Source organism: Pocillopora damicornis, chromosome 12, assembly GCF_964200805.1.
Source record: "Pocillopora damicornis chromosome 12, jaPocDami1.2, whole genome shotgun sequence".
NCBI classification, from domain to species: Eukaryota; Metazoa; Cnidaria; class Anthozoa; order Scleractinia; family Pocilloporidae; genus Pocillopora; species Pocillopora damicornis.
In genome coordinates, this window is record NC_142681.1 from 14,687,014 (window position 1) to 14,699,215 (window position 12,202).

At 39.8% G+C, this 12,202-nt stretch overlaps 2 protein-coding genes across 2 annotated transcripts; one reads left to right on the forward strand and one right to left on the reverse strand.

Annotated features, from left to right (window-relative positions):
- The first annotated feature begins 226 nt into the window (after positions 1 to 226).
- On the forward strand, positions 227 to 1,180 carry LOC149036657 (uncharacterized). The gene is made up of 3 exons (XM_089190313.1): positions 227 to 371; positions 476 to 630; positions 843 to 1,180. Exons 1-3 carry the CDS (start codon positions 312 to 314, stop codon positions 1,000 to 1,002), a joined length of 375 nt encoding a protein of 124 aa, XP_089046439.1. The 5' UTR covers positions 227 to 311; the 3' UTR covers positions 1,003 to 1,180.
- Positions 1,181 to 1,839: 659 nt separating this feature from the next.
- On the reverse strand, positions 1,840 to 12,184 carry LOC149036658 (ATP-binding cassette sub-family C member 4-like). The gene is made up of 8 exons (XM_089190312.1): positions 11,988 to 12,184; positions 11,063 to 11,166; positions 9,462 to 10,002; positions 8,359 to 8,741; positions 6,317 to 7,665; positions 5,133 to 5,703; positions 4,156 to 4,292; positions 1,840 to 3,907 (listed from the first exon to the last, which is right to left on the reverse strand). The coding sequence occupies exons 3-8, from the start codon at positions 9,990 to 9,992 to the stop codon at positions 3,027 to 3,029; spliced, it is 3,852 nt and encodes a 1,283-aa protein (XP_089046438.1). The 5' UTR covers positions 9,993 to 10,002; positions 11,063 to 11,166; positions 11,988 to 12,184; the 3' UTR covers positions 1,840 to 3,026.
- Between the last annotated feature and the right edge of the window lie 18 nt (positions 12,185 to 12,202).

A 12,202-nucleotide genomic window follows, 5' to 3' on the forward strand; every position in this document is an offset into this window, starting at 1 on the left:
GCTGCGTGTAAAATAGAGGGAAACAACGCCGGTTTTGAACTTTTATTTGCAAACTTTTGTAGATGATGATTTCCAATGTCTATCAGAAGACATTTTCGAAATGGATAAAAGGAATAATACTAAGAAATATATTTAGAAAGGGACAGAAAAATTAAATTGGACTGTAGAAAAATTATCCAATACCAACCCTAAAGATTAAAATGTTTGTCCCATAGGACCTGGGTACGAGGTAGTCCTTTACCGCGCTATCGTCATTCTGTGCTTACTGGAAGTAAGCGGAAGGAGACGCAAAGGTCGTTTCAAAAACGATCATGAATTTTACAATTTATGCAGACCCAGCTGTGTGCATTAAGTTCTCTGAGCAACAAGAGGTATCTTATGTTGTAGTTTGTTTTATTTGAGTGACCTTTCGTGTGGCAGAGGAGGCATCCGCTGGGGAAAAAAAGTCACTAATTGATTGCTTCTTCCTCAACAGGTTGCGACCAGTTCTTCTTCAAGCATCCAGAATCCGCTTCCCCTCACATCGTGGTCCGCTACAAAGACTTCCATAAATGAAGGCAGACTCTACAAAACAGACGGGAAAAGAAGAGCTCGAAACGTGGAGAGCAGTCGAAAATACAGGAAGAGGAGGTAACCGTGAAATCATTGACCTACATGTTATGAAGTACCTTTAACAAAGTTGAAAACTGTTAACTTTAAAGAAAATTTGAATTCTGTCCTGTTCAGAAATTTTCTGTGCAGATTTTTGTGAGGAAATATCGTTTCATAGTGACATACTGAAACACCTCGGCAGTAGACTGCAAGTGCTTGAGACTTCTGCAGCCAGTTTTCTTTTCTTTCAGGAGGGAACGCTTTCAAAATTTGGAGCAGGCAAATAAAAGACTACAGGAACAGATCGATGAAGTAGACAGACAACTACAACAGCTAAATTATGCTTTTCATTTATTTGTACAGCATGCTGAGTGTTGCGAGCACTGCTGCAATATCAGGATAGGTGAATAACTTCATAATTCTTGAAAGCAACCCTATTAGACAAACTCATAGCAGCAGCTGAATTATTTTTCATTTTATGACATTTGAATTGTTGAAGTAAAAGGCATGTCTGTGGAAATTGCCTTAATTTGGTCCTTAGATGGGTTAAAGCACCAATTTGTCAAATAAAAACAAAATTAACATTCAATCTTTGAATTTCTTTGGCTTAAGCTTAATATCAACCTTTTGCACCACAATATTACCAGTATCATTGGTATTCTTCACACTGTTTTCTTTACATTTCCCATGGTACTGACAAGGAGAATTTGTTGGACAATCAGGATCTTGTTAAAGTGGTGATCATTTCCTTTATTCTTGTGGCTTGAACAAGGCTGATAATGATCTTTGCAATTTATGGTCAAAATGTTCTATACAATGTGAGACTCCAAATTAATGACTGCCATTTTGATGATGATTATCCACAAATTATTTTCAATGTCTTATCATGTTAACAGCCACCTGTTTGGAACTGTTTTTTGAATTTTCTCACACTCAAAACTTACTGAGGAGGACTTAATCTATGCTTAAACTCATGATTCAAGGGTGATACTTTAGGGAGAAATTGGAAGTCAGTCACTTGTAAGAGTTAAAGGGTTTATGCTCTGGCTCTTCAAAAAGATTATGCCCATTATTTTAAGGCCTCAAGAGTCATCATTGATATAAAGGTAAATATGCAAAACAATGTAAACTATCTGAAGAGAGTTAAGTTGAGCATATAGCTTCATCCACACTTCAGACACCCTTCAAAATTTACAACAATATACACTAATTCTTTAGATGAATGAGACTATACATATAACAAACAGATAAATTGCTACAGGTGAACTTCATTGCTTGTTATTGACTTCTTGACAATGTATCATTACCTACTTGTTATCATTCCCATTTTTGCCATAGTATGCTAATTTTGGTATTTTCCATTTGTGCAGAGGGGGGGGGGGGGGGACTTTTGACCTCCTCCATACACACACCAGCTAAGCTATACCCTTGTAAATTATATACATGAAAAAATTATGTGTGTATGATTGGCTGAAAACATTAAACTTTTCATGTAATAATGTACATGAAGAAATTACATGCTTCTGAGAGGCTGAAAACAAGTGTGTTCTAATATAACATGAGTGCAAAGTTGTAACACAGGTGGAAATTCCAAATAGTGCATGCACACTTTCAAAGTTTTGTCAGTCTACACTTTGTGATATTTTTCCATGTACATTATTAACAAGTAATAACATAATTTTTCATGTAATTTGGGGTTATAAGCACTCTTGAATTTTTCAAAGAATAAAAGTTGCACTTGCTTTCCTGGCTCGTGTAATTTTGTTGTTTTTGAAAAATTTACTAGTGCTTATTAACACCAAATTTCACTCAAAATCATGTTATTACCCATACTAACTCCAGTGAAAAGTTGTCACACAAGTGCAAATTTGTAACACAAGTGCTAATTACAAATAGCATGTGTGTACTGCCAAAAGTCCATATCAACTCTGTGATGTGTTTTTCATGTAAATTATTAACAAGTAACAACATGAGTTTTTGTGCAATTTCATGTAAATAAGCGCTTAAAAATTTTTTACAGGCTCATACAATTTTGCTGTCTTTGAAAAATTTACTTGTGCTTATTTACACCTATTACACTTAAAATTATGTAGTTACCGATACATAACAGCTGTATTCCACAGTCAATAGTCCCATTGTGCTTCATTTAAGTACTTGGCAATTTTGCACTTCTAGAAATTCATCATTAAATAGTGAAAAGATATATAACACATTTTAAGTAGAGAAATTTATAGACTAAGGTCCCACAAAAAACTTGTATTACTAAATAACTTACTATCCAATTGATTGTGTGCACGACATGGGGTGGTTAAGAGGTGCAAATAAGTTGCTCACAGGGCATCTCCACTGGTTCTTTACTCCTGATCAGTAGGAGGACCAACCTCCTTCCAACCCTCTCCAGGGAGGAAAAGAGAGGACCCTGGGAATGAGTTGGCTTAGGCAGCTTCTAGCTTATTGTTCACTACTGAATCAAAATTGTCAAATCCTTTAACTTGTCCATCTTTCAAGACCAAAATCTTCTTGCAGTCTTTTATCGTGTTCAAATGGTGAGCTATAATGATGACAGTGGACCCCTTCAGATTGTTCCGCACTACATTCCAAATCGTCTGCTCTGTGTCTGGGTCTACATGCGCAGTTGGCTCGTCCAAGACGACAATTTTACTTCGCTGTAGCAGCACACGAGCCAAGCAAATTAACTGCCGCTCTCCAACACTCACATTAGCGCCATGTTCCAGCAGTTCGTGATCCAGCTTAGCCTCAAGTGTCTCAACAAAATCTTTCAGTTGCACATCCTCTAAAGCCTGCCATAATTCAGCGTCTTGAAACTTGTCCAAAATGTCGAGATTTTTTCTCAGTGATCCACTAAAAAGAACAGGACTTTGGCCAAGAACCGAGATACCTCGCCGGGCTCGTTGGAGGCCTATCTCTTTAATAGGAACATTGTCAACGATTATCTCTCCATCAGCATCAGGCATGCGCATAAGAGCTGCTACAAAAGATGACTTCCCAGCTCCCGTACGGCCGACAACTCCGATCTTATCTCCTCCTTTGATGCTAAGATTGATGTTCTTCAGCACTTGAGGCCCCCCCGGATAGTAGGTCAGTGATAAATTTCTCAACACAATACTTCCTCTCCGAGGCCAGTCTTGTGGGGGTGTTCGTTCTTCCTCGTATCCGGGCTCCCGGTCAAGTTTGGTGTAGGTCATAACTCGCTCAACTGACGTCATGTAGCTTTCCACTTCAGAGGTTTTCCTAACAGCGTATTGAGTCGAGCTCAGAGTTTGGATGACGTAAACGAGAGCGAGACCAGCATAAGCTGGAAAAAAATTGGAACTTTATTTTAGAAATTCAATACCAGTTTTCTTCGATTACTCGGACATATAGGTGTAAACCCTAAAAAGGCTAGGTTACCTAGCTGGGTCCAGGCAGTCACCCGCTAATAATGAGAGTGCACGTATTTTTACACTTATTGTATTATTCAGTTGTTCATCCTGTGTTAATACACGACCATACAGATTATTATTTTACACAGAAAGACTAAAACGTTACTAAGAATGAGCTTACCGGCATCTTGAGATACCAAGATTGCAGCCAGAGCAACTGCACCGACTAACAAGGAAGCGAAACAATCCAAACGTGCACCGAGCCACCTACCGCTGGCCATCACCATAATGTACGCCTGATTATGAACATCTTGATGTCTGAAGGGACGAGTGTTTATCACAATAAGTTTTAATAATGGAGTGATTTTTCAGTTGACTGTCGAAAATAAACCGCATTTTATAAGCTTTGTATTATTTTGCTTCGTGATTGGTCCAGCAAACTTGCGCAAAACCAACCGCCTATCGGTCGTGTGCGTTTATCCGCGCTCAACGTCGTCTCCTTGTTTTTTAAGACCTCTTTCTCTACTTGTGATCTTTTCTTTTGTTCTGATTGGTTTGTTGTTATTAAATTGCACATTAGACTTAGACCAGTGTCTCCTTTGGCCTGACAATGTAATGAAGCCCTTCAACGAATTCCACCCGACCCCCATCCTATCAAAGCTAAAGGTCTTTTAGCTAAATGTCCAAAAGATCGCTTCCGTAACCACATCTCAGTCTTAGGTATGCTCTACTCGTCAAGATAAAAGGAGAGCCTTTAGAGCCCAATTTGTTAACAATATGGATATTTTTCCAAATATTGACTGACCGTTCGTATTAAGGGTCTGTTAAAATCCCATGAGAAGAACAAAAACAACAGAGAGAAATTACTGTGGTCTTACCACGGGTAATGCCCTTCGTGCCTATTTTGGATAGCTTCATTTCGCCAAGGTACCTTGTATATGGAAAAGTCCACTTGCTGACCAGTGTCTTAGCAAGTACCAGAAAGGATTACAAAAGAAGCGTGGTACAGTTGCGTGTATCGCCGGTAAATAAAAAATATATAGCTTAGAGAAAATTGCGGGGTAATTTTGGGTGGAGATGGTGTAAATTAAAACTCATTTGTTCCCTGTGCATTTATTGACTCTGATATCACACACTGAATCGATGTCTCTAACATACCTGTAAAGTGCATCCACAAAATCTCTCTGTCTTCCTCTCGTACGAATCGTGTCCAGTCCTGTCAGGGTCTCCGTAAAATGAGCGAACACTGGGCTTCGAGATATCGAATCTAATCTCTTTAGTTCTCTGGCAGTCTTCAAGTAATAATTGGATAGAAAAACCACCCACACGGAAATTGGAACAACAAGAAACATCAGCCAAACATTTGTGGAAACTGTTACCAGAATTTGGACAAATATGACCAAGAGCATCTGCATTGCTACCAGGAACGTTTTGGGTAACAACTCATCTACGCAGCCAATATCATTGGAGAAGCGATTTAGGATTCTTCCTACTGGATTTGAATCAAAGAACAGGACAGGAGCTCGTAAAATGGCCACAACCATGTTATCGTGTAGACGCTCGGCGCACTTTAGAGAAACTAGGAGGAATCCATAAGCCCGAACGATAGTAAATATAAAACACGCGCCAACCAGACAGGCGAAGACGGATAGATAAGTCTTGTTATTCTGATCATCTGGGTTTAGCCTTGCAAGAAACGAGAGCCACAAGTCTGGAGCAGCTATGATGGCTGAAAGAGACAGCATTAAGATGTGGTGGTTTAAATGTATTTCTATACGATCACTCAATTGAACATTGTAAGATTTAGTGGGCCTAGACACAACTCGCCTGGGTTACCTACTACCGTTAGTATCTTGGGGATGTTTATGTAAGCACCATAATGTCACAGAATAGATGAAGCAGTCAACCATGTTACACATAAATATTGTTAGAAAACTGCATTTGGTCTCAGAAAGTTAGTTTTTAGAACGAGTGGTTTTTTAGCCGTTTTCAGGCGAGTGGGGCAAGTGCAAGGCAAACGCGAGGAGCAAGACACCAGCTCTTCCTTTCGCGTGCGTGACTCGCCATTCACGTTCGACTAGCGCTTGCCTCGCGCTTGTACGAGCAAGTGAAATATCGGGAACATGGTGAGAAAAATTTGTGCAGTGTCTCTTAACTCTACCGTCTAATCTAAAACCAACGCGTATTGCTGGTTAAAAGCATTGTCATAGTGAAATCATTTGCACGAAATAGAATAAAAGAAATGGAATAAAAGAAATAGAATAAAAGAAATATAAAAGGTTGCTGTATTTTCTTTATGAGCCTGACCCAAAGTTTGTAACTTAGTCTAACAATAAGTTTACCTTGAGTAATGAGACTAAAACCAATCATTCCAGTTATCATCAAAGGATGTGCTCCACTTCTGAAATAGTCCCAATAAAGCTTGGATGTCACAACTCCGATTGCACGATCCTCCTTTGCTATCTCTAAACTCCTCGCTTCATTGGGCAAAGGATGTATTTTCTGGCATTTTTCAGCATCATCGTAATCCTCCTTATCTTCCCAACCGAACGTCTCAGATGAGTCCGTTTTGTCCTTCGGAGCTGCTTTATAGAGCGGGTCAATAGTTGAACTGATTACACCTTTTTCATGCAGTTCAGTAAAGCGTCCCTTGTCGAGGACACTCCCTTTGTACAACACAATCACTTCATCAGCATTTTCCATGTGCTGTTGCTGATGAGAGGCTAAAAGAACGATTTTATCGCTTAGCAGATTTTTGATGCATTTGTTGAAGATGTGTTGGCCAACTTTAAAATCGACAGCACTCAGTGGATCATCCAATAGATAAATATCTCCGTCAGAATAAATTGCACGAGCTAAACTTACTCTCGCCTGTTGTCCTCCACTCAGAACCTCGCCGCGTTCTCCAACAATTGTTTGGTCACCATCAGGTAACCGCTGAAAGTCTTCTTTCAGAGCGCAGACGTCGATTATTCTTTCGTACTTGGACTCCTCGAAGGGTTGACCAAACAGAATATTTTCTTCTATCGTTCCTGAGAACACCCAAACAGTCTGAGGCAAGTAAATAACAGAACCTTGATAATCAATCGTCCCACTGGCGTTCGAAATTTCACCAGCGATCGCTGAGAGCAGAGTAGACTTACCACTTCCAACCGGGCCAGTGATGACTGTTAAACTCTTTGAAGGTACAAAGAAGTGGATATCCTGAAGAATAAATTCATCTTCACGATGCGCTTTTGCGTAGCTTAAATTTGACACACGTAGAATAGTAGGCCCTAATTCTGCTGCTTCACGAGAAAGGGAGACATTCTCCATATTTCCCGCTTCTTTTTTCAAGTAACTGCGACTTTGGTAAGTTGCGGTACTTTTCGTTTCTTGTTGGGGCTCGTTGCTTTCATCACTCTCCGAGGCTTCCAACAGATTTTCCAAAAGAAGGAATTCTTCGAATCTTCCGAGCGAAACGTAGGCGTCATACGTTAACATTAAACCATTTATCATACTCAACCTGCCATTAAATTTTAAAACACTCATAAACGACAGCAGCATGAAAACATTGGCGGGCGTGAGGGTCTGGCCTGTAAGCACCATAGTAATTACTGACACCAGAGCGGCCAGTGGCGTTGCACTGTATGACAAGGCAGCGATACTTGACTGAATGGCTGACCTCTTCGAAATGACGCTGATTTCATTTCTGAAGATAAAAGGTTATCATAAGTTATGTGAGCATTCTGTCGAACCAACTCGTGGTCAGTGTTCTCTCCAATTTGAAATATCAACGTGGTGAGTGGGCGGTAAGCGCACCCTTCTTCATCGTACAATTCTCCGTGAAAGTGCGTCTCTTGCGACCCAATGAAAAATAATACCCACTGAAGACAAGTTAGACTCAATGAAATTATTATAAGAAACTATTTTTCTCCGAAGTGGAGGTGATATCCGCCCCCTTTTACCGACACAAAGGTAAAAACGATTACAATATTTTTCGAGCGCAACTCCCGCACGAGTCGTCCGAAGATAAATTGCAAAGAACATTCGGGGTTTGAGTAACCAGTTAGAGCGCTCGTTTAACTCTATCTACTTAGTGGATACTGATATTTTTTAACTGACCGGTCAGTCCTCCTCTTATAATATGGGTTACATGAGACACTTATTCTTTGTGAAAAGAGGCATTCTGATTGGCTCATACAGCCATCAAAGTAGTAAAGCTTTGTTTTTCGGGGGGGGGGGGAAGGGGAGGTTTAAACTGCCGGCTGATAAAGCTGTCTGTGGAGACAAAACAGATTCATGGTTATCTATTTCCGAGTTTTGAATAATTTGCGCCAAAACGGGAATGAATGAAGCTAGTTGTTTAAGCCTACTTCTGATTAAAAATGACAATTTACCTTACCTTCTTACATGTTTTATCTTTCGTCCATATTCGTCCTCCCACGCATGCGTTTTGACCGCGCGGATCCCGGAAACTACTTGATTTATTTGGGAGATTCGCTGATCAGACACTGTGGCTGTGCGCAAGCGCAGCTTAGCATTAGCATAGGACAAGACGGCAAAGTATGTCATGAGAATACACAGGAGGAACATACCCGTAACAGCCTGCCAACCAATCAAATTGTAGATAAGGAATATTGCTCCTGCAAAAGCAGGAACTGCGGAAACGGCATGGAAAAAAACCTTGACTGTCTCTTCTTCCATTCTCTTTACATCATTGGATATCAGGTCGAATAAGCGTCCTGCAGTGAATTTCAGTAACGTCTGCTTGCTGAGGAGAAGCATCTTAAAGAGAGTACAGATTAGACATTAAAGGGAAAGTTTGTTCTAAAACATGTAAGATTTTAAGCTCCGCCACAAAAGATATCCATTACTGCCTTTCGAGACGAGAATTATTGAACCTTTACCAAATCATATTTAACTATGTCAGAAATGCGGCAACTCAAGCGCCATTTTGATGATTGCTCAGCGGAGTGGTCGTTTACTTATGACGTACGAAAGAAACATTTATCTTCCATCTTGAAGCGATCCACTTGAACAAGAAGGAGCTTTACAAAAGGCATTCTTGACTCAAAATTATTTTACGTTATAGCCATATAAGAAACTTTTTTTAATACTGGCGAAGGAGACCATGGCAAATGATCGGCGCATTTGAAAAAAATTTTTCGAATGATTAGGTTGGTCTTTGAAGGCTCAAAAGCCACAAGACGTCACTATTCTGAAGATACTTTTCACTGCTGGAGTAAAAAAATTAACGGTTTCTGGAGCATACTTCTCCGTTAACTACAGACTGAGGTTACTGTCTGTTACTTTGTTTGGTCGTTGGTGGGCAGGATTGCTTGAGTTTTACTGAGTTCTCTCGTAGAAGCAGCAACCAGTTTTAATGTTCAATGAACCTCTCCTTCTGGATCTCCCGATAGCTTGGGTTGATTGCAATCGGTTAAGGTTTCTTGAGGAAATAAATTCTTTTAATAAGCATATAATACTCTTAAAGATCGTGCCTACCTTGTGGTACACCAGTCCCCTCAGGGCGCTGCCTATTTTGATCCCCAACACTTCACATCTGTAGTCTTGCTGGTGCGCAACAAGACCACCGATAAAACCATTGAGACACAAAGCTAATGCGCAGGCGTAGATCATGTAAGTATTCTCTGCTTCAGCTGACATAAGACTAGAGACAAGATACCCGAGAAACAGAGGAAAGAGAAGGCAACTTAATGAATACCATATGTTCCCCGTCATAATGATGATAACATCTTTGATAGAAAGCGTATCAAACACACTTTTCCAAAGTTTGGGCCTTTTCCCATTTATTTTGCAGAGATTTTTCTCGCTTTCCCAGCTTGTTTGAAGCTTTTCGGTGACAAAACGCCCAGAGTTTTCGTCTGACAAGGGTAAAAAATCATTTTGATCCAAAGGTCTTTGACTGCCCTTTTTAAAGACTCCGTTCATCCAACGGAAAAAAAGTGAAGATGCAAAACTGAATGCATTATCGTCATCACTGGAGATTTTCCTGTAACCGCTTTTTGGTGCCATTGCTTGAGACCTAAAAAATATCAAGAAAATATCCTTATTTGTTCCTAGCCTGTTCAACGCAGCGGTCAAGCGTTTACGCCTACATTTCCAGGGTTTCAGAATCAAGTTGTCATCTAAGGGTTATAAACATACTCACTAGTCAGTAAGTCATGGTTTTTGTAAAGACCGTTCGACCTTTTGTGTCTACTGCTTTGGAAGGCAGTAGACACCAACGTCATCGTAAAAAGCCAAGTGCGTAGGAGGCACGTAAGAAGCACGTGGTGTGAAGCAACTCCGCTTACCTGGCTTATCACAGCTTTCGATTTGTTCGAAAATAACAGATATCAAAGTCTTAAATACGACAGAATAAACTTTCGAGTTAGCGATACTTTAACTAAACATTTCGTTTTTATACTCGTGGCTTGTAGATAAACAAAGAATTTTTCCGCCTAGTACCCACCACTTCAAACGCAAGGCTCTATCGGTGCATCTAGGCCCACACTTTTTAACCTATGATTACTATTACAAGTATTAAATCTAGAAGGTTATTTTATACTTTTATTATATAAGTTCAGTCAGTTTAGAAAATTTTCAAAAACACGCGAAAGCAGATAGTACCACGTCACGCTTTAGGGCTGTCGAAGACAAAATTATTCAAATTGCTGGTGAAATGCACATTTAAACTAAACATTCGTTAATTTGCTCGCGGCTTTCAGGTATAAAAATAAATTTTCCATTCACTGCCCACACCTTCAAAGCCTATGGTTTCCAACCATTTTAACCTATGGTTACTATTATTATGACTACGATTACATTAGTAGATAAGTTTTCTTAGCAATGTTAGTTTGGACGAGTCTCAAATCCACGCGGCAGCAGACAATGCTATGTTACGCATAAGTGATTATTCAACTTTCTGGTGAAATGAACATTTTAGCCTAAAATGTCGTTTATTTGCTCGCGGCTTTCAGATATAAAAATAAATTTTCCGCCCATTGCCCACACGTTCAAAGACTATGGTTTCCAACCATTTTAACCAACGGTTACTATTACTATTTCAGGGTATGAAATCTTGTGCATCAACTGTTCATCACCTTTTCTAGTTAGTTTCGTCTCCTTTAAGGGAAGAAATGCCTCTAATACTGGAAACCAAAGTGGTGGCTCTGTTATTCCACCCGAACGAAGAAGGTTGCGAACTCTGTAAACAAGGAAGTAACATTGGTAGATTAGCTTTCTAAGCAAAGTTAGTTTGGGCGAGTTTCAAATTTACACGAAAGCAGATATGCCACGTCACGCATATTAAGTGATTATTCAACTTCCTGGTGAAAGGAACATTTTAGCCAACATTTCGTTTATTTGCTCTTAGCTTTCAGATGAATAAAGGAATTTCGTTTCATTCTAGCAATTTTTCACCTGACAAACTAAAACAAAAGACGGTAAATTTAGTCCCTTTTGTCACCAATGCCGACGATACTGTCAGGTCCACTTTTTGCGTCAGTGTCACCCATTTCAAAATCAACGACGTCCTGCTCTCGAAAATTTGAAATGACCCTTCTCCTGGGTCATTTGCATCGTATTCTTTTTCACTAGCGTCGTTGTGATCCGCAACTTGTTCCAAGCTCACATAGTGTTCGCGATTAGTTTCAAACATACCGTGTAGAAGTTAAGGAATTGCACGTGACTTTACAAAAACTTCCAAACCAACTCTCACCAAGTTACTCAACATCAAAGTCATGCACTCGTGTTCTTTCAATAAAAAAGGAAACAAAGGCAAGAAAATAGTTGGATAAGCAAGAATTAGTCATGTCTCTGTTCGTCAGGTTTTAAGTTGAAGATTGCGCGAATTAGTGAGACTATTTATGACACTTTTGACACTGTCATTTGTAATGCGATCCTTGCTTTAGTTTGTTTCACTCAGTGTAAATTGTTTAGCATTCGATCCGCTCTGAAGAAGGGCTACAACTTAAAAAGTTACTTTAGAATCTCTTTTAGACGGCCAGTTAGTAACACACGACTTACCGTTGATGAGGGTACGGAAAGCTTTGCTCTTCAACCGTGCCTTTTACATAAAGGTTCGCTTGCCGGCCATTGCGGCGACATTGGTTTTAGGAAATGAGAAGGAACGATGTTACAGAAAACTCCGTTAGGAAAATAATGGATATCAAACTCCTAGACGCGACAGAATAAGCTTCTGATTCAACGACACTTCGATTCACCGAAGCGATGCAAATTAT

What these genes read in the sequence shown, in the direction of transcription:
- LOC149036657 (XM_089190313.1), top strand. Translation starts at nt 312, where the DNA reads ATGAATTTTACAATTTATGCAGACCCAGCTGTGTGCATTAAGTTCTCT. An exon ending in AGTTCTCTGAGCAACAAGAG is followed by an intron (nt 372 to 475) that starts GTATCTTATGTT and finishes CTTCCTCAACAG; the next exon opens with GTTGCGACCAGTTCTTCTTC. An exon ending in CGAAAATACAGGAAGAGGAG is followed by an intron (nt 631 to 842) that starts GTAACCGTGAAA and finishes CTTTTCTTTCAG; the next exon opens with GAGGGAACGCTTTCAAAATT.
- LOC149036658 (XM_089190312.1), bottom strand. Translation starts at nt 9,992, where the DNA reads ATGGCACCAAAAAGCGGTTACAGGAAAATCTCCAGTGATGACGATAAT. An exon ending in AAGATAAAACATGTAAGAAG is followed by an intron (nt 7,666 to 8,358) that starts GTAAGGTAAATT and finishes TTTTATCTTCAG; the next exon opens with AAATGAAATCAGCGTCATTT. An exon ending in CTTGGTATCTCAAGATGCCG is followed by an intron (nt 3,908 to 4,155) that starts GTAAGCTCATTC and finishes ATTTTTTTCCAG; the next exon opens with CTTATGCTGGTCTCGCTCTC.